At 45.1% G+C, this 25,257-nt stretch overlaps 4 protein-coding genes across 6 annotated transcripts; 2 read left to right on the top strand and 2 right to left on the bottom strand.

Moving 5' to 3' along the window:
• Nucleotides 1–2,561: 2,561 nt before the first annotated feature.
• Nucleotides 2,562–7,775, top strand: LOC139657953 (protein AF-9-like). The gene is made up of 4 exons (XM_071535944.1): nucleotides 2,562–2,630; nucleotides 3,612–3,977; nucleotides 6,575–7,637; nucleotides 7,732–7,775. The coding sequence occupies exons 1-4, from the start codon at nucleotides 2,562–2,564 to the stop codon at nucleotides 7,773–7,775; spliced, it is 1,542 nt and encodes a 513-aa protein (XP_071392045.1).
• On the top strand, nucleotides 7,578–12,184 carry LOC139657958 (uncharacterized). Its single transcript, XM_071535950.1, has 10 exons — nucleotides 7,578–8,581; nucleotides 8,832–8,966; nucleotides 9,114–9,188; nucleotides 9,296–9,382; nucleotides 9,479–9,570; nucleotides 9,743–9,828; nucleotides 9,914–9,977; nucleotides 10,080–10,297; nucleotides 10,908–11,054; nucleotides 11,185–12,184. The coding sequence occupies exons 1-10, from the start codon at nucleotides 7,790–7,792 to the stop codon at nucleotides 11,454–11,456; spliced, it is 1,968 nt and encodes a 655-aa protein (XP_071392051.1). The 5' UTR covers nucleotides 7,578–7,789; the 3' UTR covers nucleotides 11,457–12,184.
• Nucleotides 12,185–17,055: 4,871 nt separating this feature from the next.
• Nucleotides 17,056–20,731, bottom strand: ntpcr (nucleoside-triphosphatase, cancer-related). Of its 3 annotated transcripts, none has more exons than XM_071535946.1 (5): nucleotides 20,601–20,731; nucleotides 19,876–20,038; nucleotides 19,683–19,785; nucleotides 18,859–19,068; nucleotides 17,056–18,229 (listed from the first exon to the last, which is right to left on the bottom strand). In XM_071535946.1, exons 1-5 carry the CDS (start codon nucleotides 20,692–20,694, stop codon nucleotides 18,152–18,154), a joined length of 648 nt encoding a protein of 215 aa, XP_071392047.1. In that variant the 5' UTR covers nucleotides 20,695–20,731; the 3' UTR covers nucleotides 17,056–18,151. The 3 variants fall into 3 exon arrangements, with proteins under 3 accessions (XP_071392047.1, XP_071392048.1, XP_071392049.1); XM_071535947.1 differs by having other exon boundaries at nucleotides 20,649–20,720; XM_071535948.1 differs by lacking the exon at nucleotides 18,859–19,068 and having other exon boundaries at nucleotides 20,649–20,720.
• Nucleotides 20,732–21,489: 758 nt separating this feature from the next.
• map10 (microtubule associated protein 10) lies at nucleotides 21,490–24,045 on the bottom strand. Its single transcript, XM_071535943.1, has one exon. The coding sequence runs from the start codon at nucleotides 24,043–24,045 to the stop codon at nucleotides 21,544–21,546; it is 2,502 nt and encodes an 833-aa protein (XP_071392044.1). The 3' UTR covers nucleotides 21,490–21,543.
• Nucleotides 24,046–25,257: the final 1,212 nt, after the last annotated feature.

The raw sequence follows: 25,257 nt of genomic DNA, 5'->3' as shown, positions 1-25,257 counted from the left end.
CGTGAAGACACGGTCCGATCGGGTCTAGATTGTGTTTGTATTACACCCGGTGTTCTTCAGCGTGTCACATGGAAGCTGTAATTGACCACAAAGAGTTATAGTTATACGGCTGCACAGTGTTTGTTAAGTTATAATGATCTTAGATGACGTTGAGCGGATTTTAAGTCCCTCCACTTTTGTCACAAACAGCTGCGCAAACCAATAGAGCAACATCTGGTTTCCTTTTGTCTGTGGCTATGTACTTTAATAGGCCTCAAATGAGCCACCACTCCCCCTTGCTATTGGCCATATGAGTGTTTTTTATTTGATTTGATTTATTCTGGGTAGAAAGCAGCATTCATGTCAAAATAGCCGTACACACGCGCATCTGTACCCGGAGCGTTTAACACACTTATTTCTAATGTGGCTCTCGTTGGAAAACAAATAATACATAGTGAAGCATAATGACTTAATGACATCCTGCTAGTTATAATTCATATAGCTGATGGTAGTAATGATGACTCTGCGCTCCCCCAGCATGCCAGTCTGGCGGTGCGGGTGGAGGAGTGCCTGTGCTGCAGCAAGGAGCTGAGTGTGGACATCCTGGAGAGTGAGACAGACATGGCCGTCCAGTGCGAGCCAGACCGCTGTGGCCTGGAGGCTCTGCAGGAGCAGCAGGACCACCTGGAGGTGAGAGGAGGATGCCGACCCACGCAGTGATTATGGTGTAAACATTTAAATGATACAGCGGCGCTAATATGACCCAGTATTCCATTCCATTGACTTTGGATTATGGACTTTAGTGTGTAATGAAAAAGGGGAAGCCCCCCTCTCTTGGCCGCCTCCCCTCTAACACATTGTTCCACAGTCTGTTTCCTGTTGTGCCAGATTTTCTCACATCTAGAACGGGCCAGCCAACCCCTGCTTTGTGCTGTGTTTAATTTATGATATAAACTGCTCCATGCAATCACACACACATACACACATAGAGCGTGCAAAGGTTTATTATCCACAAAGGATATTTATTTATGCGTGTGTGAGTCACTGTTCTGTTAGCGTCAAGTGTGTGTTTGTGCATATGCACATGTGCATGCTTTTGCACTTGTGTGTGCGTGTGCAAGTGTTTATGCGTGTGCGTTTGCGAGTAGCGGTTCAATCTGGTGGGGTGTGTGTATATGCGTCTGGGGGTTACGGGGTTGGCATTGTGGGGTTGGGGATGGTAAATTTCTGTGTGAGTCATTTTTGGGCAGCGTTGTGTTTATCACACGCACACACAGCTGTCTGGACTTGATACCATTGAAGAACAGAAATGACCTAATCTCCCATACTGAAATAACTGTGCCGTCAGCGCACAGGCATCCACTACTCTGTGTTCCTGAGGCTTGCTGTAGCTGAGAAACGTTATGAAGTATTGCTCCCATAGAACCCTCAATGCTATTAATTACTGCCTCGTCAAAGGGAGAAAAAAGTGGTCAAGATTGCTCGCTATAGCGCGGCAGGCCATATGCAGACCATATGGGCCTCTAGCTGAATGTTATGTATAAAGCTAAGGGGATGAACTCATAGTTAGGGATGCAATTGGCAAAGGCTGTCCGACTGATCCCTGGGATGATGAGAGATGATAGCTTTTTATTGTGATTCTCCGCAGATTGACTATGAAGTCATCAGGGAGGAGGTAAAGGAGATGGAGAGCCAGGCCTCCCGGTTGGAGGAGTTGTGTCCAGAGAGAGTGCACGCGCTGGGGGCCAAGATCCAGGCGACGCTGCAGGCCTGGGCGGAGCTGGGGAGGAGCGTGTCGGAGAACAAAGCGCGGCTGCAAGAGTTCGTCCAGCTCCAGGACTTCTTCAGGAGCTACCTTGCAGTGATGTAAGCAGGGCGTGGGGATGGCGTGACCCCTCTCAGGGCCAGACGCTCTTTCATAATCCCTCTTCAGTTTGAGGGAACATCTGCCCATTACAATATCCGTTCATGGAAAGAACAGGATGTTCTTGTTGTCAAGCACGGGTCTCTGGTGAAATATGTAATTTAAGATGTGCTTAGGAGGTCAGTAGAAGTTTCCTGGGCCCAGTATGTGTGACAAGGCAATGAATGTCTGCGCTATCAGAGAGTCTGGTATTTCTCATGTGTTTGTGTATGCATGGCTTTTCTCACAGTCCTCTTCTCCTCCTTGTCTCTTTCACCCCCGCCCCCTCTCCTCTGGACAGATCGTGGACAGAAGATACCCGGTCGTGCATTTTCTCTGACACCGCTATGCATCTTGGGAAAGACGGGCAGGAGCCACTCGCTGCAGAGCTGGACATGCAGATCGAACAGAAGTTTGAGGAGTTCGATGAGCTGGCGGCCACAGGGAGGAACCTTTTACACACAGAACACCACCTCACTGAGATGGTGAGAAGGTTTACACAATGAGGACTCGCTGCTATCCTGGAATATATGCTTTGAAATAAATGTTGCCACATTTTACAAACCCTGAGTGATCTGTCTGCTTCTTGCAGGTCAGAGAGCGTATGGAGGAGCTGAGGAGCATGCTCGGGTGGATCTTGGTGCACTGGAGGGCTCAGAAGCAACAGTGGCTTCTCAAGATGAGGAGAGAAGAGCCTTCACAAGATAACATTTACTCTGAGGCCACAGTGTGCTCCCCACTCACAGAGGTAAAAGAAGAGAGGCCTACTGTATGTTGCAGGGTCAGGCTCGGGGGATTTGGGTCAAAAATACCCTTAAAAGGTCATAAAATGCCCATTAAATTAAAAATGAGAGAGCAACAAATGCCCCTGATAAGTAGGAGTACCCTTCTTTGCATTTCAGCCTATTCACATCGTTTTTGTTGGGTAGTCAAATATTTGCGGGTGAATGCGACCGCTGTCCCCAATGGGCCACCAATGGTGATTCATAGGAGCATGTGATCGGGGGATTCTTTCCAGTGCATTCTGGGCGAGAAATGGAGCGGTTTTTGATCAGAAAGCAACCGAGTACGCAGCCCAAAGCAGTAGAGAATGATGACACCATGCAGCCAGCAGGAGAAAATGCCAAGCCCACACATGCACTGCGTCAACAACCAATAAACCAACCAGTATCATAAAAGACTCAACAAGCGGGCGTCCTGGTAAATCAGTGGTCTAAGGCGCATGCTATGTAACCGCGGACCTTTGTCGCATGTCATCCGACTCTCTCTCCCAATCTGTCCTGTCTCTCTCTACTTTGATGTGTCAAATAAAGGTGAAAATGGCCCAAAAAATAATCTTAGGAAAAAAAAAAAACTCTGGAAGAGGAGTGGAAGATGGACTGGTTGGAGATAGAGCACCATCCTCTTCTGGAAGGCCTACTGCAAATTTCCAGCAGTTGGATGTGTGGTATATTATGATTTAAAACAAAATAAATCTTAGTGGTACAAATTGAGTGCTTATTTACCAATATGCAATGCAAATGTATAGTCGTTAATAGTTCCAAAAATGTGGAAAAGAACCCAAATTCCCCTAAAAATCAGATCAAGGGGGCAAAAAAATGCCGTTGGAGAAAAAAGTTGATTTCTGACCCTGCTATATTGCATTGTGCATTACAAATTTTGAGAAAGATGTGGTGGCTGTGGTGATGGGAATAATCGCTAATTGTTGCTTCCGTCACTTCCCACATAGAGTTCAGCTCCTGAGCTAGAGGCCTACCAGTCTCACCAGTCCCCAGCAGTCAGCCCCTGTGAGGACAAGCTAAAGGCAGCAGCAGAGAGCCAAACCTCAGCCTCGCCGCCCAGACAGGCTGAGCAGCAGCACGAGGAGCAATCGGAGGATGGGTACGAGGTCATGAACAGCATCGGGCCACGGGGCGGCGAGGCCTCGTCTTCAGAGTCCCCCGTCCTGGTCCTCAAAGAGCCCAACACCCCTGCGCTGGGGGGCACGGTCAACCTCATCCTTAGCTTTGGTAACACTGGGGACAGCCAGGTTCAGGTGCTGGAGCCCCCTGCTAGGATGGAGGAGGTGGAGGAGGAGCCTGAACCGGTCCACAGGGTGAGACACACACACACACAGCTTCACCTATCTAGAACGCATGCTAGAAGTCACCGTACACCACCACCAGTGGCATCACTGTAGGCCACCACTGCTATTGGCATCACATGTTTCTTCTCTCTTCAGTGCTGAAAAGGAAATTGCTGTAAGATGTTAGTTGTTCCTGACAGACGGACAATGCAGTGACATGTCTGCTCCTCCTCTGCAATGACGCCGCATGGGATCTCCCTCCTTGACTATCTGCTGCTGTTCATTCCTCTCTCTCCTCTGGCCTTCATATCTGCCTTTTTCCCATTTTCTCCCTCAGCCCACTGTGCCTCAATCTTCTGCCTGTAAAAACTTTTGGAGGCGCTGCCAGGGGCTTTTGGAAAATACTTTGGGTAGTTTAAAGCGAAAGAAAAAGATTTATCGGCAGAGTGCAGACGAGGTAAATCGCGCGGTGTGAATTGCCGCTGCATGCTGCGTCTCTATGAGTGTGCTGGGAGTGCATGCTGTGTGGAGTTGTTTTTTGAGGGGGCATGCTCTACTAACCTCTGCTACAAGGTAGAGTCAGTCTCCCTGCAGATGCTGAAGTCTTCTGCCCCATGCTGCTGTCACCCAGCCATATATATATGTACAGTATATATTATATACTGTAAGTAAATAGCAACAACTTGACATAGAATCTCAAGTCTTGCCAAAGTGCTATCATTCTTTCTCTCCAACCTTCTCCAAAGTCTCTGTGACCGGCAAACTTACAGTTAACATGCTTGAGAAATGACAACAGTCCATGTTCTCGTTAAAACTCACAATTTCCTATTTAAATGCAGTCATAAATGCAACTACAAAAACAAATAACTTATATTCCTTATGAAGCCCATTCTCTAATGATAGTTAATGGGATGGGAAAAGGGAGGTGTTACTTTTACAATCTGTTCATTAAAATATATTACAAACAGCACTGTAGTGACTAGGGTAAATAACATGGCAGGTAAACTATGACCTCCAATCAGCGATTATCAGAAGGTATCACAACCACCAACATAAACAAAAATCAATTATTTATTCAGAAAAACATGAATTTATTATTTTTGTTTATAAGACCCTATCTTCATATAACTTACATCAGTTTGATAGTACATACTATGATGCATACTATGAATTTACAAATCAAAATGATTTATGTCAACCGAAAAAGATGCATAAACTCTGATCTGCAAATAAAAAGGTAGGTAAGTTTAGGAGTTTAGGGAGTTTTGGTGAGTGTACCTTCCACTACTTCCCTGATTAGATGTAATATGAGGCTGGTTTGTGATATTTTTAAAAAAAATAGGAGGAAATGTATTATAGCTTAGGCAGAATTTTAAAAAAACATGTCCAATAGTCACATTAAAAGAAGGCTTGATGTAACCTTTCATACAATCCAGCCTTACATAACAAGAGAGGAATTACATAAGTAAGCTTGAGGAGCCAGCCATTTCAGAATCTAATATTGTTTACATGGATATCTTATATCTATGTTAATATATTGTGTATGAGGTAATGGCACTGAAAACAAATGTGTATATTTTGGATCTGCCAGAGTGAATCTGAAGCCTACTCTGAGATGACGTGTCTTTAGTCTTTTGCCCTTTCAGCTTGTCTTGTGTAAACTTAGATGAATGGTAAAAAAACAATCCCCTTGGAAAAGTAAACGCTAAATGGGTAGATTTTAAAGTCTCCTACTTTCCCCCAACATTAAAACTTTTCTTTGGACCTCAACTTGTTAGATGAGCCAGGAGGATTTTAAAATTGGAAGGCAGGGCTGACGGAGGCTGAATGAAGGTGAGGAGTAAGAAAAGCACACGCAGTCTCCAGCCTGCTGCGAATGTGGACAGAAGCTCTCTCTTTTCCTTATGTCATTTCACCACAGGCCTTACGTAAACCTGCTCTTGTTTGTCTCTCCGTGACTTTGCCACAATTGTGTAAAATAAGTGACCTCACCCCTCACTTCCCATGAAAGTTGTGCTCCAAAATGGCTCCCAGCAGGAGTGGGGCCCGAACGGCAACACAGGCACGGTCATTAGACGGAGAACTGGTGCTGAACTTTCAAGAAAGGCCCCCAGACTGCACACCATGATTTATAGTCTGGGGCTTCCACAGCAACAAGAGATTAGTCACAGAGTTGAAAGGTCAAGCCATTACAGCTGCATATGACGGCATGTTCAGCCACATATGATTTTGATTAAGTCCTGCAGGAGAAAGAGTGCGATTGCAATCGTGTCCACGTTCTTTTACCCTTTCATCCAATGTTTTTTTTGTCTTTCATGTTCCTTTATACATTTGCATTGCCGTGTGACATAAGGCTTGTACATTCCTGGCTCTATTGTTTCCTGGATGTGTGGGATGTTCAGGAAACAGGGGCTGATGTATGTCACTGGAAGGTAGCTGATTGTCCTAGTCATTTTTGCTCTTATGTCATCATTCATCTGTAACACATGTGAAATGAAAACTAAAGAGCCCTTGTTTTCACAGAGGCCTGTAGCAAGCATGAGTTAACCATTTGTGATGAAGCACTTGCAGCTTAAATGAAATGAGAGGTCACACACGCCTAATATTCTTTTCTCTCCTTTTTATAGGTAAGTACCTACTTGCATGTCAAGGATAACAACATGGCTCTGACCCCGGTGTATGAGAGTATCACACTGCCCCGCCAAAAGACCCGCTCTGCAGCCTCAGCCTCCTCCTCCTTATCGCCGTCCTCCTCCTCCTCCTCGCCATCTTCTTCAGGGCCCACGCCTCAGACGACCAGCGTGTCCTTCCACCCTCTGACGAGGAGCGGCAGCAGCTCCATCTTCAGCAGCGTCAAGAGAATGGGCAAGAAGAGGAAGAGGAAGAGAGACGCACGCAGACACACCATCCAGAAAATCATGGGGGTAGAGGAGCAAACAGACGAGGCGCCTATTTATGCCTGCGAGGCGATCACATACGACACGCAAACGTGGCCGCTGAAGGAGGGCCGGAGGAAGAAGAGTTCCCCAAAGAGCTCAGCCAGTGGGGATGGAGTAGAACCTATGGCCTATATGAAGAATCCCCTGCTGAAGGACATTGATACAGAGTGTTCGGGGGAGTACAGCATCACCCCGTATGCAGTGTCAGAGGGCTCGTCAGCCTTGCCTTCCACAAGTCAGGTGAGAAGCCACTGTAGGTTCCTCTCTTTGGGTTCTGTGCTGAGCTTTGAGCTCCCTAAGGACATGAGCCTGATCCCCAGCATCCAGGACATCATTACCATCGGTCCTCCAGAGTCCAAGAAAGGGGCGGTGACCCATCCTGACCCACGATCTGAGAGACACACAGCCCTAAGCTCATTCAAACAGACTCGATCCCCTCCTGCTGCAGCAGTCAGCAGCACGACAGGCTATCCTGAAACACAGACGGTTGTAGTGAAAGATCTGCCTGATATGGATAAAAAACTCCAACCGCCTCCTCCTCCTGCCCTGGATGAAGACGAGGATCAGACTGTACCATGCAATGACCTATCTAAAACCCAGTTTGGCTGCTCTGGGACCATAAGTCTGCATGAGGATGCAGAACAGGAGTGGGACCAAATGTCCTCAGAGCTTAACACCAGCATATCTGGAAGGGAGGGGACGAGCCAACCATCCCAAGTGCCTCTGTGTGTGAACCAAGCCCACAGTCCCAGTACAGCCACACACAAACACGAGTGCCCCAGTGTCCATACGCTCATTCAAGACTTAAATGGACACCAGTACCATAAATGCGCAAGACCCCAAAGTGTGCGTGAAGAGAGTCCTGGACTTCAGCGGACCCAGAGTCTGAGCCAGGCTTCTCACATGGTCGTGAATCTGAAGTCAACCATGAGCGTGAGTGTTCGACAGGACTCAATGGACTCCGGCATCTCCAGCTCCGGCAGCTTCAAGCTCTGCACCGACGCTCCGTGTCCAGACAACCCGCAGCCCAAGGGGGTGGTAGGGAGGCTCATGTCCCTGGAGGTGGGGGGTATAGACTGTGCAAAAACGCGGGTGAACCCTCAGGCATCCTTGACTCCATCTCCAGACTCAGCAGCGCTAGAAACAGAGCCTGTCCATCCAGACCACCAGCAGTTTGAGGAGGAAGAAGAGGAACTGGAGGACATCTGGAACCGCACCAATGGCTACAGGCAGAGTATCTGCTCTGACATCATGTACCAGCCCCACCAGGAAGAGGCTGCTGTACCCTCAGACCAGTCCAGAGAGCCCTCTTCTCCCCCACCCTCACCTAAGGCCCAGGCCGTGCTCTATAGGAAGCTGATCACAGCCTCAGCGCCCAACCTCCTCGTGGCTGAGTTCAGACTGCCGTCCCACATCCAGAGCTTGCTGGGCTACGACAAGGAGCAGAGTCCCAAAGATCAAAAGCTCCCTCCTCTGGCCAAAGGAGACAGGAGGTCCTGGGCCGCTTTTCCCAACAGGGAACAAGCCTGCAAGCCTTCATTGGCAGTGAATGAGACCGCATCTGATCCAGTGAAGCTACCGGACATAGAAGATAATAAAAGATACATTTACCAATACAGAGAGGACGAGGAGGAGGATGAGGAGGTGGAGGCAAAGGTGGGGGAGGAGGTGGAAGAGCACACAGACTGTTCGAAGGTGAGGTCCACGTTTGATATACTCTCTGATGTCGGCACGTACGAGACTGTCCTGTCACACTCGCTCCCCTTAATTCACTCTGCCTCACTTATCATGAACCATTTTGAGATTGATTTGCAAACACGTTCTAAAACTGTAGTCGGGGTCAGCAGCTTTTGTTACTGTACACAGTCCATATTAAGGTCAACAAGAATGCATGAATAAATAATGTTGTCATCAGTGGTGACTGTGTAATCCTTTCTCTCAACAGGACCAGTCGATGAGTTTACTGTCAGTTCACATGGGTCTGGATGGGGCCTGTCGGCAAAGAATAGCCTCTCAAAGCCTGGAAGATTTGGAGAAGCAGGGACAATTGATGGCCACAGGGGGGCGGTGTAACACTGTGGTGAGATTGAACAGAATCTAAATCTGTGCCTATCAAAAGTATTACGTTTATCACAGTGGAAGCATGCCAAATGGTTCTTATCGTGTATCACAGAGAGGAGTTTCTTGCGTTTTGTCTTAATTCTGGTGTTAATTCAAACCCCTTCAGAGTGGAAAGCCTGAGCTCCAGTCTATGGAGGGAACCCTTGAGAGGAAGCATAAGCTGCAGCTGGGAGGGAAGAAAGTGAGAAAGGCTCCATTCAATATTTAAGTAAAGCCAACAGTCAGCAAATGTAAACCCTGTGGTCAGCAACACACACTTCATAGCCGCCTCTTATCTTATTTTCACAGGCAGCCTCCAGAGCCTGGAACTCCTACCATGCCGTCCTGTATAGACACACCTTGTGCTTCTACCAAGATAGAAAGGATACACTAAGGGTAAGTAGGAAAAGTGCAGCAAAAAGAGTCCTAGAGAGCAGGATTTATAATAGTAATTATGTGGAATTTGTCAATAATGATCAATCTGTGCTCCAGAGTTCTGTGTGTGGCCTCCCTCTGAACCTCATCGGAGCCGAGTGTTCGCCCGCACCAGACTACACCAAAAAACCCAACTGCTTCCGTCTGCGGTGAGAAGACTAGAACACCCTCTACAATACAATGCATTTCTCTTTGCATATTTTATGGCTAGAGCCTGTTTAGATCTAGTCTTTGATGGGATAAAGGCAACATTAGCTGCAGCTGTGTGCTGGACTCCTTTGACGCCCAAAGATTGTGACAGTTGTGTTTTGTGACCTTCAGGTTGCGTGATGGATCGGAATATCTGCTCAATGCCTCCTCGCGCTTCATGATGAAGAAATGGATGCTGAAAATACAAGCAAACACTGGTAAAAATAATTTCATTAAAAAAGCTGTATTAAAAACATTGATGTCCCAATGATGTGATTAAATTGTGAGCTGTTTTCTCAACAGGTCTGAGTGAGTCTGTCTCCTCAATATCAAGTGCCCCTGCCAATCAAGACCTCCCTGTTTCCTCGTAAGATATGCTTCTTAAACAACTTTTCACTCTTAATTCCCAAGTTGAAATCCTTCTGATTCTTATAGGAATGCAAAAAAAAAAAATCTTCTCTCCCTCCAGAAATCCCTCTTTCTGCTCCGGTTGTCGCGGTCTGACCAAGTGCCACTGTTCCTCCCGCCATGATGTCACTTCCACCTTCCCCAGGCGCAAACCCGCCGGCGCCGCCCAAGCCAAAGAGATTGTTGTCCTCACCAGAGAGTTCAGTCACATGCCACAGAGTCATTTAAAGAGCTTGGATGAGCAGTCTTCCGTCTCATCCTCGGATGCAGGTTGCTGTGGTAAGAGCTTCTGCTGTGTGGACACAACCTATATTTATCTGGGGAAGGTTTCCCGAGCACGCATCCTTCTTTGTCAGTAACGCTCTGTTTCGCCTCACACAGTAAGACACATTCACACCTGGGAGTTACCCAGTGCAACCACCGCCTTCTGTCATTGGCTGCTGAGTAATCCCACTTCGGTCATTGGTGGTTTGAGGTTGGGATCCTCCATGGTAGTTATTGAAGGAAGAGAGCACATTTCTCATTCGTTTTTTTCCCCACCCAGATTTTTCCAACCAGGCTGGTCACAAGCCTGCTTCTCCAACCTTGAAGCACTGCTTGATTTTTTAAAAGCACTATTTTGAATAAAGTAGTGCTTTATTGAACACCTATATCTAAGAATGTGCAGTGTATGGTTGTTGCTGGTGGAGTATGAACCACTAGGTGGAGCTAGGGGATTGTCATGGTGCAACATGTCCAACATCTAGTGTATTAGAGCTACACAGACAGCTCACTTCTGTTATTATCTGTGTCATGCTCAAAACTGACTCACAGACTTCTTGTTAATTTAATGCTCAGCTCCATCTTTTCTTCATTTCTCCTTTTTATTATTTGGCTTGTCCCTCTCCAGATGATGACTTTGGTAGTTTGAGGCAGACAATGACTCAGAGACTGTCTGGAGGATCCAGAGACAACAGTTGTTTCTCCCCTCACTCCCCTGTATCCAGTGGTCAGGACTGGCTCAGCAACAAGCGCCGCTCCCACTCCTTCACTTCAGGTCAGTTTACGATGACTAACCTAAATAACCGTGTCATCTGTAATGTGTGTGCAGCATAAACGCCCACAGCCACAAGGACAAGTATGTAATTTTGTTTCCCGCTTATCTCCTATTCCGTCTTTTCTCACAGCGACTTATCAGAAGATCAAGCCGACGATGCAGCCCCCTGGAGGCAGAGGCCGGGAAGGCAGCTCCAACTACTCGGTGACTCTGGTAATAGGAGACAAGTCATCGGACGGCCCATCCGTACGCAGAAGCACTGAGCCTCCCCTGCTGGGCGCGGCCGGATGGCAGCAGGACGCCTACCAGGACTGTGCTCTGAGGAGCTACGCCAGCCTGCCGCGGCCGCGCAACAAGTCCGTCTTCAAGAAGTTCTTTGGGAAAAAGGACGGACACCTCTGAGCTCTGGATGAGCTCTAAAGGTTTTCCAAAAAGAGGTTTTGCAAATATTTTCTAATGTGCAGTGCACGTTTGTCAAAGAGCAAAAAATAGCTACTACAGACGATATTTATGTTTGGAAGAGTTACCACAGTTTTATTTTTTGATGTGCTTTAAGAAATCACTTTCAGAGGTGAAAAGACACTCTATCATTGGTTCTTTTTTTTATTGTTGAGACAGCTTTGTTATTCAGTGTTCACATCTTTCTTTTTATTTCTCTTGTGTGTGAAAGGAACAATATTGTGTGGGTGTGCACTGTGTAGTTGTAGATCTGATGAGCTGAAAGACACATTTCCCCACCAACCTCATTTTCTTATCTGTATTTGTCTGTTGTGTTGTTGGGTAAACAAATCATGTACATACAGTAGACCTACATGATCAGTTGAAAAGCTTTGTCAAATTGAGAGACCAAGTAATCCAAGTAATGTAAGATCCAAGTAATGTTGCCATGACTTTGTTACGGCCAAGTCTTAACCATTTACTGAAATAATACCACTTACTGTACCAGACTATTACAGCTCCCCTCCCTCATACAGTGTGTTACATATACCAGGCAAGATGCACCGAAAGACACTGTGCCTACCTACACCATGCCATAATCAGCAGTTTGATACTGCTTGTGCTTGATTGACATCATTAACACATTTTAATTACTAATTTTAGTACGGGATATTCATAATAAAACATCAATATCCAGTGATTTGCTTTGATTGTGATTAATGGTTGGAGATATTCATTTTCATTTTCACCACTGCACTGTTGTAGAGAAATGGTCTATTATTCAAGCCTTGTTGTCATCTCCAGAGCCTTTGAACCAGAGAGGAAAAAGGATGAGATGAATAGAAAATGGATGTTAGCAGAGATTAAAGGGCAGGCCTCTGAGCAGTTGGCCAAGAACATCTTCACATCATTAGCCTTAGTTTTGCATATAAAAAGCTGGCACCATTCAAAGAGGTGATTCAAACAAATCCATAATGAACTTTGCATTTATGCTGAGGAACTTAGAAGCATTCTCTGCATACATTAGGGCCGCATAATCAATTAATCATATGCATAAAAGGGAGATGGTCGGCAAATTGCTGCTCTTTAGCATTACAAAATATTCAGCAACGCTCTATAGATGTCTGAAGAACAGATTAGTGGGAGCTGAGGTAAAATGGAAGAAAATGGATCACTTGGTGAAAATTCTTTCAATGTGAGTTGATACTGATAAAGGATTTGGAATACATTAACAACTAGGTCAACCATGCACTGCTCTCAGCCAACAAACCCTCAGCCCATGCGCTATACCAGCCACTCTACAGGTACTTTATTTCACAAAATCAATGTACCTTTCTCCTGCTAAAATCAATTGTCACTGCAATCGATATAAACCCACTTTCACAGAGCAGCACTATTATAGATGGCAGATGTAAAAATAGAAGCTTTGGGTTTTAACACAACCAGTGCTCCACCTTTCAGTTCATATGGCACTGCCAAATGTAACAGTGTGGTCTTGGCATGTACGCTCGCACACATGCACACACTGGCTAACGGTAGCGTATGGAAAAAAAAATGGAGTTCGAATACCTCTGCATTTGTGGTGCGAATTTGTCAAAACCATCCACCAGAGGCATTAATCATGGCAGGTCAGAAATCTGTGAATCATTATCAAGACTCTATAGAGCTGAATGCTGTGACTTACAGTACTGTGAAGTATGCCCTGCTGCCATTGCTCAACCCTACAGAAGAAACACACTCTTGACACAACTGACATCATTCAATAATCACAGGCATTTAACATCACAAAAACACATAGGCCTCTCACAAAAAGACTATAATACCTCTCGCATGTCATGGGGTATAAACTACACACAAATTGTAGTGTTATTGAGGAATACAACACGTGTTAAACCAGTTGGTTATTGATAAGCTAGCAAACAATCAAGGCTACATGACCAACCCTGCTGTGTTCCACTCTGCAGGCTACCAAAGGGGCTACAATCCAGTCAAATTGACTGGTGTGAGTGACAGGTTATATTCTGGTTTCCTCCCTTCACAGAGGTCCAAACATGATATATGATGGTAGAGTTACTGTTATTTTTTTCAATTTATACAAAAAGTTGTGTTCATGAACCACAGTCATGTTCTATTTGAAATTAAAAGAGTATACTCTCCACAAAAACCACAATGACCTTCAGGTTAGGATTGACATACAAAGAAAGTTGCTGCCTGCACACACAACACCTAAACCTTTTTCCTTTACACGCATGGACTGTGAACTTTGGGTCTCGCCTCCCACCACCACGAAGGACAACACAGTGCCGCGTGTGTTATTCCTCTCTATTACGTTTGGAATGACAGCCACATCCTTTGCGGCCCCGTAGGACACAGCTCCAGACAACAGAGGGTGATGAGGAAAAGAGACGATTGATCGATTGATCACTTTCTGCCCCTGATCCCTGTGTCCCCTCTCTGCCCTCTGACCTCCATATCATCTGCTGACAGCTCCTACTGCTCCGGGGGTTGTAACCCTCCCCCTGCAGAGAAAGTGATGCACTGACTCAGCTCATGTGTCACCACACTCAGGACTGAAGCCTCTCTCTCTCTCTCTCTCTCTCTCTCTCTCTGTGTCTGATTATACAGCCAGGCCATGGAGATGTGCACCACAAAACACACACCCACACACCTCTCCACACCTCGCTTCCCCTGTCTAACCACTACTAGCCCATATGACACATCCTTTCAAAGGTGTGTTGAAAACCAGGTTCAGCATGTATGTGGCCAGATAAAGGGTGACTCACAGGAGTTATCACAGTCTTTCAAAGAGAACCGGAGATCACAAGGAACCACCAAGGCAGTGTAAGGAGAGAAGGATGTCCTCAGGCCTCCACCTCTCCCCTGCTGTTGACAGATAATGGTACTTGCGTCTCCGTAAGGATGCATGACTTAACGCCTCGCGGATTTCTGAAGGGAGTATGCTAGTAGTGGCTGTTTTGTATCATAGTAGAGCCAATAGATCAAAATAAGCATACATTTATGGCAGCATTTTGGGGCAGGAATGCATTTCACTCATGTTATGTGCAGTAAAGGAAGAAGTGTGTGTGTTTGTTGAGACTATAGGAAGATTTTCCTCTCCAGGAGATTTCATTCTCCTACTTCTCTGAGCTTTGATCCCAGGCTTGAAAGGTAGGGTGGTAGTGGGGTGTGCTAGCGGCCAGGACAGAGGCTTTGAAACCCAACACTGTCTGGCTTCATCGGCCCCAGGGAGCCCATGAAAGTGATGTAATGGGAAGAGCGGTTTAGGAATCACTGGTGGTGGGCAGCAGTGTGGAATAGTGGTTAGGAAACCAGATCAAATGCCTTTGCTCCAACAGCCCTCAGATCAGATTTGACATTAACTACCCACCTGTCAAGAGCGCTGGACCTTAGTCACCACTTAGTTATGTCCATTATCAGAATGAGGTGAATTAGAGCTCAATTGTGGCTTTCTGAAGAATACCTGAAATCACAATCCCTAGCATTCCTGGCAGACAGCATTGTAGTAGGACAAGGGGGATCCTAGTGACAGGAACTGAGAGGGAGAACTCATACCTATATACATGCTGGGAACTGACCTTGATTGAGGAGAGTATCACTAAGTGCCCAGCATGTACAAGCTTTGGCCCTGAGTAATCTGACATCACACAGACACTAAGAAGCTTTAGCTCCCCATGCTACAGATCATTTTGGGAAAATAAACAGTTAACATGAAGTCAGGCAATGATTTGAAAAGGCCGGAGCAGGCATTGTCTGTCTCCCACATGGGCTTTGCACAATATTTAAGATTTGCATCTGCTGTATATTTGGACAATATACCATAATGTGTCCCCTTCCACAGCTGCCATTGAGCCTCCTGGGCTGGTACCACAAAGCGCAATAACTGGAGAGAAATGTCCTCGTCTAAGCTCCCCCTCCCCACCATCCCCCCCAGCAAGCTCCCTTTTGTCCTGGATTGTTGGTAAGCTCCTTGCATTTTTGTGTCCTCCATGCGGGGAGGGATAAAGGGTGCAGGGTGCCACACAGACATCTGTCCCACAGATATGGTGCGAATGCATCTATGCGATATGGATATTAAGGGCAAATTCAGTTCATATTCATTCAAGCCCATTCAGTATAGCTTTTCACGCAGCACTCTTCTCCTGTTTACATCAATACATGCAGCTCTCCTGAGAGCGCATCCAATCGTTACAGTTGCACAATGGTTATCTATGAAGAACCCCGGGGTGTTTATGGTGTAAAATAGCAAGCATGATGGACAATTTATCACCGAACAAATACAGAAAAATAATATATAAATGTTACATCTCTTCTGTGTACAAACAATATCACCCTTATCACTCTGGATTCAATGCTACTGTATATTGTAATGGTGACGATGACGATATTGGAGCGTCCATCAGGATATATGATAATATGGAAATTGCTATCTTTACTCCTTTCTCTTCCACAACATGGAGAACATGGTTCAATGCTAATTACATCAAAACAAATGTACGCATGCACACACACGGACACACACACATTTGGTGAAGCTGGCAAGGCCTTTTGTCACTGTTACATAATCCATCTGCTGCCCTGCTCTAGGGGGGCTGAGCATCACCTCCAAATCAGGAGTGCCAGACAGCTCCCTCAGCACTGCTGCTGGGCCTGTCCTACCATGAACCACATCGTCAACTCTGATTACTTGGTAAGTCTGGGCCTACAATAGGGATCCAGCGTCATCTTTGCATGTTGGTTTTTAAAAATATGACCATTGCAGTGTTGACTTTGAAGCGCTACTCAGTGACTGCTGGTGCCAGTGGATCCAGTGGTACGTCAGTGGTGGCCACAGAACAGATGCTGGCACAGCAGCGTGTCTGACGCAGATCACAGCTGGCAGCTCTTTCCACAGCCAGCTTGACAGGTTACATCAGTTATACAAGGAGTATTAGAAACGAGCCAAAAAAAAAAACCTTCCGTGTATTTTCACTTTGAAATGACCTGAAGATACTTTGGTTTTAAAACAAATAACTTTGCCAGAAGGTTTATATTAAAAACCTTGATGCAACTGCCAGACATTGGAGCTTACGCAACACAAAATTCCCACCACCAGTCAGTTTCTGTCTGATTTGAACTATCTACAAACTCATGAACCTTGGAAGCTCTTGAACTATTTTGGTCCCATTTACAGACCTATATTAAAGAAGATTAACAGCCACTGAATCTAAAAAAAAAAAATGCACACCAGGCAAACCGGATTAATTTGACCTATTCAGCTTGCAGCTGTTTGTTGACAGTCATAGAGAGCTACACATGTCTTCAAGTTTGACAACATGTCTAGCTTTGCAACAGTAATTCCTTCTGTGGAGACCTCTTGTGAACTGCATTAGTGGACTAAATCCTATACAAATGCATTAAGACATCTGGAAATCCTATGTCCAGTGATATGATACCATTTATCTTTTACTGTAACCTGAAAAATAAGGTGGCCTCTGCATGCATGGATAGGAATTCCATAATCTCCCAGGATGGAGAATAAAATCCCTGAAACAACAGTGGAGATTATTTATTTGTACTGTTTATTATGAAAACAACACTGAAGCTTATCATCTGTGGTTTGTTTTCCACATTGTGTGCATAAAAATCAGATATGGCAATGGAAATAAAGAGAAAAATCAATATGCTATCCTGTTAACTGTTGCAGGCATAAACAGAGTGGGTGAACATGAACACAGACTGTAATCTAAGTACATCTGCTTCCCTGTTTCTTCAGAGTCTGGAAATGTGCTCAAAGGCACAAAACTATCTATAACTGCAATGCCATTTTTTTTTAGCAATAATTCAACTTAGCCTGTGGATTCTCAAAAAATAAGTAAACTAACTAAAATCTGACAGAGGAGGCTCTTGCATTGAACATGGGGTCAAAAAAAGAAAACAAGGTCATCTACAGTATGTTGAAACGTGAAATGTGGAGGGCAATGTGGGGCTGTTTACTTTTCAATGAATGTTTTTTTTATTCATGCTAGCGGATGAATAAACCATGTGGGGATCGGTCATTGTTGCGCCGTTAAATATTGATTTCCATTGCATGAGCACATCCTCAGGTTGACAAGACTCTTACATGGCAGGCTCACATTGCAAAGAAGAAAAAGGCTGGGCAGAGGAAGCACTTTGTACAACCTGACTACAAAGGAAAAAAAAGCACCGCTCATCCTAGAGAACTCATTAACATCATGCACTGATACATGTGAAATGCCTGTATGAGTTTCACATCTATATGACCAGCAGCTAAACAAAGAGGTGCTTTGAGGACTAGCAAGAGCACAGAATATCTATTTACCAGCCAGCCAATTCCTCTGCTGTGTTCTATCTCACAATCAATTATTCAGCATGCAATCCATTTTGAGGCCGTATTTGAAAGAGAAAAATGAATTGTGTGCATAAATGTATGCATGTGACACACTGCACCAAATCCTCCAGCTGATATGAATGCCCCTCAGGTTAGGTCACAACCATGCCATGAAGAGCGTGTGACTGTTGCATTACATGTCTGGCTGTGTGCACACGGATATGAAAAAATAAATAAATGAAGACTTATCAGCATAAAGATGCAAAGCACTGCAGGTTTTTCCATTGATTGACGCTAGATCGTCTTCTTATTAGGCCATTTGTTTTAGACTCTCCTGCAGCGCTGATACAATGTCTTGTAGAATGACATTTCTGTTCTCCTTGGACACCTACGTGAGAGAGGAAAAGAAACAAGTAAAGACTATTCAAAACGGAAAGTGGCTAGCCTACAAATATGTAAATTTATATGCCATGTGCTACCAAAAATTAAAAGCACAGGCTTATATTGAGAACTGATGAATATCCTGTCCCATAGGACCTGTGGGTCAATGGATATAGTGTTGCACTGTCTGCTTTGAGATTATCGAAGCATAGATTATAAATACCTCATCTCTGATCTAATCAAGTGAAATTAATGATTATAAAATCTCCAAACTGTTTATACCACAACAATAACCTCAGGTTAGCCATGATAACTACCCCAGCATGGTAAGCATCTTGCATGACAATATCCATAACTGAGAGTTTTCGGTGATAAATTATTTTGACGTCCGAGAGCGTCCTTTGTTGTTGAATCAGTCACGCATGATTTAGAGTTAATCCTGCTATAGGAGAGGGATAATGCAGGGCCATGCCCCTTCAGCCTCAAGCAGATTGCCTCCCAAGACTGAGTGGGTACAATGTAAATAGCTTTCTATGCTGTATTATGGAGATCTATTGTGGGATACACAAGTGCATAAACTGACCTAAATATCTCTTCTTCTTTTTTTCGAGAAGGTGTCTGTGTTCATGTACTCACAGTGAAGACCTTGACATCTCTCCTGCAGCGCACCTCCTCCACCAGGCCCAGTGGTTTGCCCTTGGGGACAGGGATGGTGCCCAGGACGGTGCAGGCAGAGCTGTCCAATGTCTGTCTCACTGCCCTGATGAACGACTGGCTGAAGAGCTCCATTTTCCCAATCTCATCGATGACAAACACCTTCCTACTGCCCCCATTGGCTGACCCTACCTGAGACACGACATGTTTGCAATAGGCAACCAAATGTCAGTACAAAGACCTAGCCTTAATAATTGTTACAATCAGAAATCTAATTCACTTTGGACCTTGACTGTGAACAAAATGAAATATTCTTATACAAGACTTTTGACTGGTGGCCATGATGTGGCTAGTGTAAATTGTGGGGCAAAAGCTCATCGGCTTAATATGTGTCGTGCATTTGAATATCACTGACTGATAGTATGGCCTATGACTTTGTATGCATTATGCACGCGATGGATGATCCGCGGTGATTACAGGGACGCTGTAAATGAGATGAAAGTGCAATATGTGGCGTCAAGGCAGAGAGACCTTCCTTCACAGCACATGTGTAGGCGGCACTCCAGGCTCACTTTACATGCAGGATTAATCATGGTCAGTGACAGCCAGACGGCACCATGAACACTAAAAATGTCACTCTGGAATTTATGCATTCGCAAGCCTTCAATTACTCCATCAATTCGAAGAGAAGCAAAGCTCTGATGATTTGATAAGTGGGGAGAACAGGAGTGTTTTGCTTACTGTGATCTATTGATGAGGGTAATTTGAAAGAAAAAAAAGGAAAAAATCACATGCTGCTGTCTTACATTTCTGAAGAGAGGGAGCGCCAGGTTTTCAAATGAAGGTAAATCAACCACGTACTGCCCAACTGTGTATTCCCGTCTTCCATGAGACACGCCAGCAATGTCTCTGTAAGTTGAAATGCAGTGAAGGTTACTCAAAACAACATGATGAAAGAGAGGTGGTCGTTTCATTTGTATAAGATGACAACACCGCTACCTGATTCTGGACAGGTGGCCCCTCTCTCCTGCCACCGTGACAACATCAAAGCCGACTCTCCGGCCTGCCTCCCTGACCTCCTCTGTGTAAAATCCCTCCACACCCACACCCGACGACATGAGAGCCTCACACGCCTTCTGGACCAGTGTGGTTTTCCCCACACCTGTAGCAAGAAAAAGAGACATTGACAAGGCAGTACAGTAGTATTATTATTTTTAATGAGGGGCTTCCCAGACTGTAAAATATTTAGTGCATGGTCTAGTTTAGATCATTTCCTGAAGAAGGAGGCGTGAGGCAGTCTGAGTTCCAGTGGTGCCTTTACTTGCTCGGATCTTCTGAATGGATGCCAACAGCCTCGTCTGGCTTATTTTTAATACAGGTTTGAGAAAACCCCTTAATGCGAAATACAATGCCATATGGGTCAAATGTTTCTGTTGGTACTGAATAGTGCATAATGTTGAATATGAATTTGAAACATAACATTGTTTATCTCTACAGAGGGACATAAAGGTATAATTTAACTTCCTATATATCGTATCAGAATGAAAGGCAGTCAAGTTAACTTACACCACTGTGATTTATTATTGTCGAACTAGACAGTCAGACACTAGACGTTATATTAGCTAATTTTCAGCAGAATGCTAGCTTGCTGTCTAGACTGGCCGACGACACGACAGTCAGGCTAAACCAGCCGGCTGAGCGGTCTGGATTCACTCCGAGTTTACCTTCAACAGGTCTGAGCACACTGAGTAGTACTGAGCGTCTTGTGTTACCTGGAGGTCCTGTCAAGAAAACGTGTTTGAACATTTCAGTTTGCATTCACCATGCTGCTACGGCACTTCCGTACACACTGATGTGACGCATGCGCACTCGAGTTGATTCCTTGAGTCCTTGATAACACAGGGGTCCGGCTTTTTGACATACTTCTCACTTTCTCCGAGTCAGTGAATCTCACAAGTTACATTTCAGCATCAATAGAAACGTTCACGTCTTGAGTAAAATGGCTATTTTATACTTTCAAATTATTTGAACAAAACATTATTAACCATGAAAACACTGACATATTGTTTATTGTCACAAGGTGGGGAGTTAGTTGTCCCAATACTTTTTAAAAACAAAATATGTAGAAATTTACAAACATTTATAACTTTTCTTGCTGAAGCCACAAAACCAGTCTTAAAATATGTATAATAGCTGTCCCTATTTTGCTTATCAAATAATATTAGCAGATGGAAAGTAGCAGGTGGTGTTTGAGAAACCCTGAAAAGAGGTGTATTGATGCAGGACCTGCCCTACTAAACTCACTTCAACCCTGTGAGACTTTCAAGGTGTGGCAAAGCTAATGGAAATGAGAAATGTGCTTTTAAAAAGTTTGCATACATGATCACTCTCTCATCACTCTTTTATCGCTGAGATCTTCACGGTCCAACACTCTCAAGTAAATTAACAGAGGTAAACTAACAAAAATGCACACATTATTTCCATCAAAAGATTATTTTTATTGAAATAAAGTTGTAAAACATCATAACTGCTGGGAAGACACTTTACACATTTGTGAGATCTGAACAATACCACTCATCTGTCCCACTTAGTGCAATTAACAGAAATGGTGTAGCCTTGATTTTGCTGCAATTCGGATACGATTTTGGATTATGATTATTTTGTTCTTTACACAGTGTATCCAGGGAGCTTGTTGGCTACGAGCTCAGAGATGTGCTGGTACTTATTTTTGAAACCCAGAGAACCGAGCTCATCTCCCACCTCATCTCCACCTTCCTCTGCCTCTTGTGGTTCAAAGGATGATATTGATTCTGCAGAGACTACTCTAACTCTAACTGGAGTGCTGCTGTTGGTGGAGGCGCTCTCTCCACTTCTGGACCATCTGAGACTCTCGGTGCCAGAGGTCCTCTTTGCTCTGCCGCTCTCTGCCGTCTGTGTTCTGGAGCGCACGGTTTGGACGGAAGCGGACCCGTCTCCGTCATCATCGACATCGGTGGACACGCTGAGCGCCGAGGCCTGGGTTCGAGGCCGGATGACGTGCGTGGCCCTCAGGGAGCGCTGTGGGGAGCCGGGGGCTTTGACGGGCGCAGGGAGGGGGACCGCTCTTTTCCGGAAGCTCCCAGAGTCCGAGTCCGTGCCACAAACGGGAGACTGCCTCTTCTCTTTCTGCCTCTTGGCTACAGCGGGTTCGGGGCTGCTCAGCAGGTCGGGAGAGTAGCCGTCGCTGGGCTCAAGACTGGTAAAGTCATCCATGTACTCGCCTTCCTCTTCTCCCTCTCCGCTGGAGTCTGAGTAGGAGGATTTCCGGCTGCTTCCCGGAGTTTCCATTTCCTCCCTGTTCCTGTCAGGTTCAGGCTGTGTTTGACGTGATTCACTACGATGGCTCCTCTTGTCTCTGTTTTGTGTAACATCTCCTCCATCCACACTGGGAATATGAATCCGTTTCATGTCCGCTTCAGAACGTGAGGGTTTTCCTGAAAGCTTCTGAGAGTCATTGTCTTGCTTGCAACAGACTATCCCCACAGATTTATTTGCATCCTCATGTCTGTGTTTCCGTGCGTCTGTCTCTTGTAGTGCAGAGTCACATGTGATGCCGCTTATCACCGTCTCAACATTCTCATCCAGATTGGAGCTCTGGTTTAATGCTTTTCTTTTGGTGCGCTTTATCATCTTATTACTGGTGTTTAACGTCTTTCCTTTGGTCTTACTTGTCTGTGCTTCAGTCTGTGTTTCCATGCACTCGTGGCGTTTCGCTAGATCAGGCGGAATCAGCTTCAGCCGGAGACGGAACGTTTTGGTCGTTCCGTACATTAGCTTTTTCCTATGAGAGGATGTGGTATGTTTACTCCGCTCAGATACAGGCTTCACCCTCGGAGTAGAACAGTTTCTAGGTGAATGAAGATCTATTAATCTGGGACTAGCCACCTGTCTGCTTTTATGCAGCAACTTGGTTTGTGCCTTTGGTGTTGTGTTCACCTGCCCAGCTGCAGGCTCTGGGGAAGGCCTGTAAATCCAGGCTAGATTGGGATGAACAGATAAGGGCTGTTGTGGGTTTTGGCCGTTCAACTGTGACAGCTCAACAAGAAGAGCGTTTAGTAGAGGCAACTGTTTTAAGGCTTCCCCAAGGACATTTGGAGGCACCCCACTCGCTCCTTGGTGCTCTTGGTTGCTTGTCGCTCTCTGGTCGATCAGAGGCCTTGAACCTTCAATTTCGTTTTCAGGCGTCTCTTCCTCTGAACTTACATCTTCCAGCATAAGAGACTCCAAGTCTAGTTTCAATAATTTGTAATCCGCTCCTTCATTTTTTCTCGTCTTCTCCACAGAACTGCTGTAGAAGAGACGTGGGGGGCAGAAGACAGTTAAATCCTCCTCGAAACTGTAGTCATTTCTTTGGAATGATTGATGCCCTTTGCCTCTTGGCCTGTGTTCTGTCTGGGTGGCAACACAAACAGCATCGTCCTGCTTTGCCTCATTTGATGGTCCATTCATTTGAATGTCTTTACAAAGGTCAGACTTGTTGTCCAGACTGTGTGACTGTCCCTGCCCAGAGTCAAACAGTAATGGGTCTTTAGTCACGTTGCTGTTCTCCTTGATGTGTTGTCCTCCACTTATTTTACATACCCTCTTTTCTGAGATATGTGGCAATAAACTAGTTCCTAAACTTGAAAGTTTATAAGCCAAGGAAACTGACCCAATTTTGTCTCCCATGAGGTTACATATGTCGACAAGTTTATTTTCTCCTTGCGAAGAAGGAGTGGAAATACCATGAGCATTCACATCCCGCCTGATTCTGTCCACCAGTTTAGCCAGCGAGATTAGAGCGGTCCCAACTAATTTAGGGATCTCGTCTTTCACGTCCAACACCATGGCATAGAGAGGGGTGTTTGACAGATGGGTATGCAGTGAGTCCAGGTTTATCTTGAACAAACAAGACTTGCCTCTGTTAAAGGCGTATTCACCCCGGTTATCCTCCCCGCGGTGTTGTTGTTGGTGAATACCACCACTCCTCTGCTCAGCTTGATAAATGAGCAGCGTTGGGAAATCCAGCAGTCGCACTCCAAGAGCCAGCTCGTCGGAAACTTTCCTTTCTTTGTCGATTCGGATATATTCCACCAAAAGCTCAAGTGAAAACAGAGTTTCAAGGTTATCGCTGTTTGGTTGTGCTGACATTTTGACGGCCAAATAACCGTACAAAAAGCAACAGGCTAGTTAGTTAATCCGCAAATTCGAGCACTCAGCTTCCATCGGCTCCATGGAAACAAAACAGCTGTCGCACATCTTTTACGTCATTTAAGGTCAGAGGATACCTGGGAAAAGTAGTTTTAAGGTGCAAACAGACCGCTCGAAAGGATTTCCCTTCGTATCACTTTCCTTGATTTTAGATTGAACTATGACTGTTTGGTGCTGTGTTACTTATTTAATTAGTTTGGAATAAATGCGGATACAATAGGAGGAAGCTATTTACAATTTAAAGAAGCAAAAATAGCCTATTGTTGGCAACTGCAGGAAAACAACTCTGTCATTATAATAGGCTACTTAATTTAAAGCAAGCATGGCAGGAATAGGAAGATTTAGATTCAGGTGAAATTTTGGGGGAGTAACTTTTCTGCAGTTCACCAGTTGGTGCCACTGTAGGGCTTTGTGTCTATAGACTAAGTCAGTTTGATGTGAATGGTACAGGGCTCCTGAAACCAGTTTACATGACAGCCTTACTATAAATTGCCTTTAACCTATACTGGACGTGTTTACAGTCTCCATTCAATAATCAAAGTTAACAGTTATTTCTCAGAACAGGAGCGAGTGGCAACTGAATGCAACTGAATGGCAGACAAATCCTACTAGCATCGGGTGGGCGGAGTCTCGTGCCTGCGTGTTGTCATCACTGAGATAGGTGCTGGATGGATATTGCTAGAGTCTATGCTACTTCAGTCTGGAGGCTGAGAGAAAGAGATGTGAGCCCGACAACCAACGCTCCAACTGGTTTTTCCCCATAAAGGATAACTAACGATATTAACATTATCTAATCCCCGGGGGAGCGTCGTCCACGCTGTAAGGTAAGACCTACGAGTCTTTTCGTCTGAAACAAACAACAAACTAAAAAGAAGTGAGGCTGTAGTGAAAGTGTGGTGCGCTACACAGTCTGAGCGGCGAATGGCATAGAAACTCATGGAAATACCGTAGGTAATAGTAGTGAACAGAGAGAACTAAGTTAGCCTACATTCAGACACCAAAGCAGACCTAATATGAGAATATGAGCGACAAACATACATAAATACGACATAAATAGCCGGAGTACACAATCTTTCAGCGCTATCTACAGCGCAATTGTGTGTTTATTAATAAAGTGTGCCTGCGTTTATTTTGTAAGAGATTAACTTAATT

Source organism: Centroberyx affinis, unplaced genomic scaffold (genome assembly GCF_046629955.1).
Source record: "Centroberyx affinis isolate AG114_WGS23_722 - 3 ecotype Tasmania unplaced genomic scaffold, CSIRO-AGI_Caff_v1 ptg002799l_1, whole genome shotgun sequence".
Lineage (NCBI taxonomy): Eukaryota > Metazoa > Chordata > Actinopteri > Beryciformes > Berycidae > Centroberyx > Centroberyx affinis.
The sequence above is the reverse complement of the archived record's forward strand: the minus strand, read 5'-3'. Positions and strand labels throughout refer to the sequence as shown.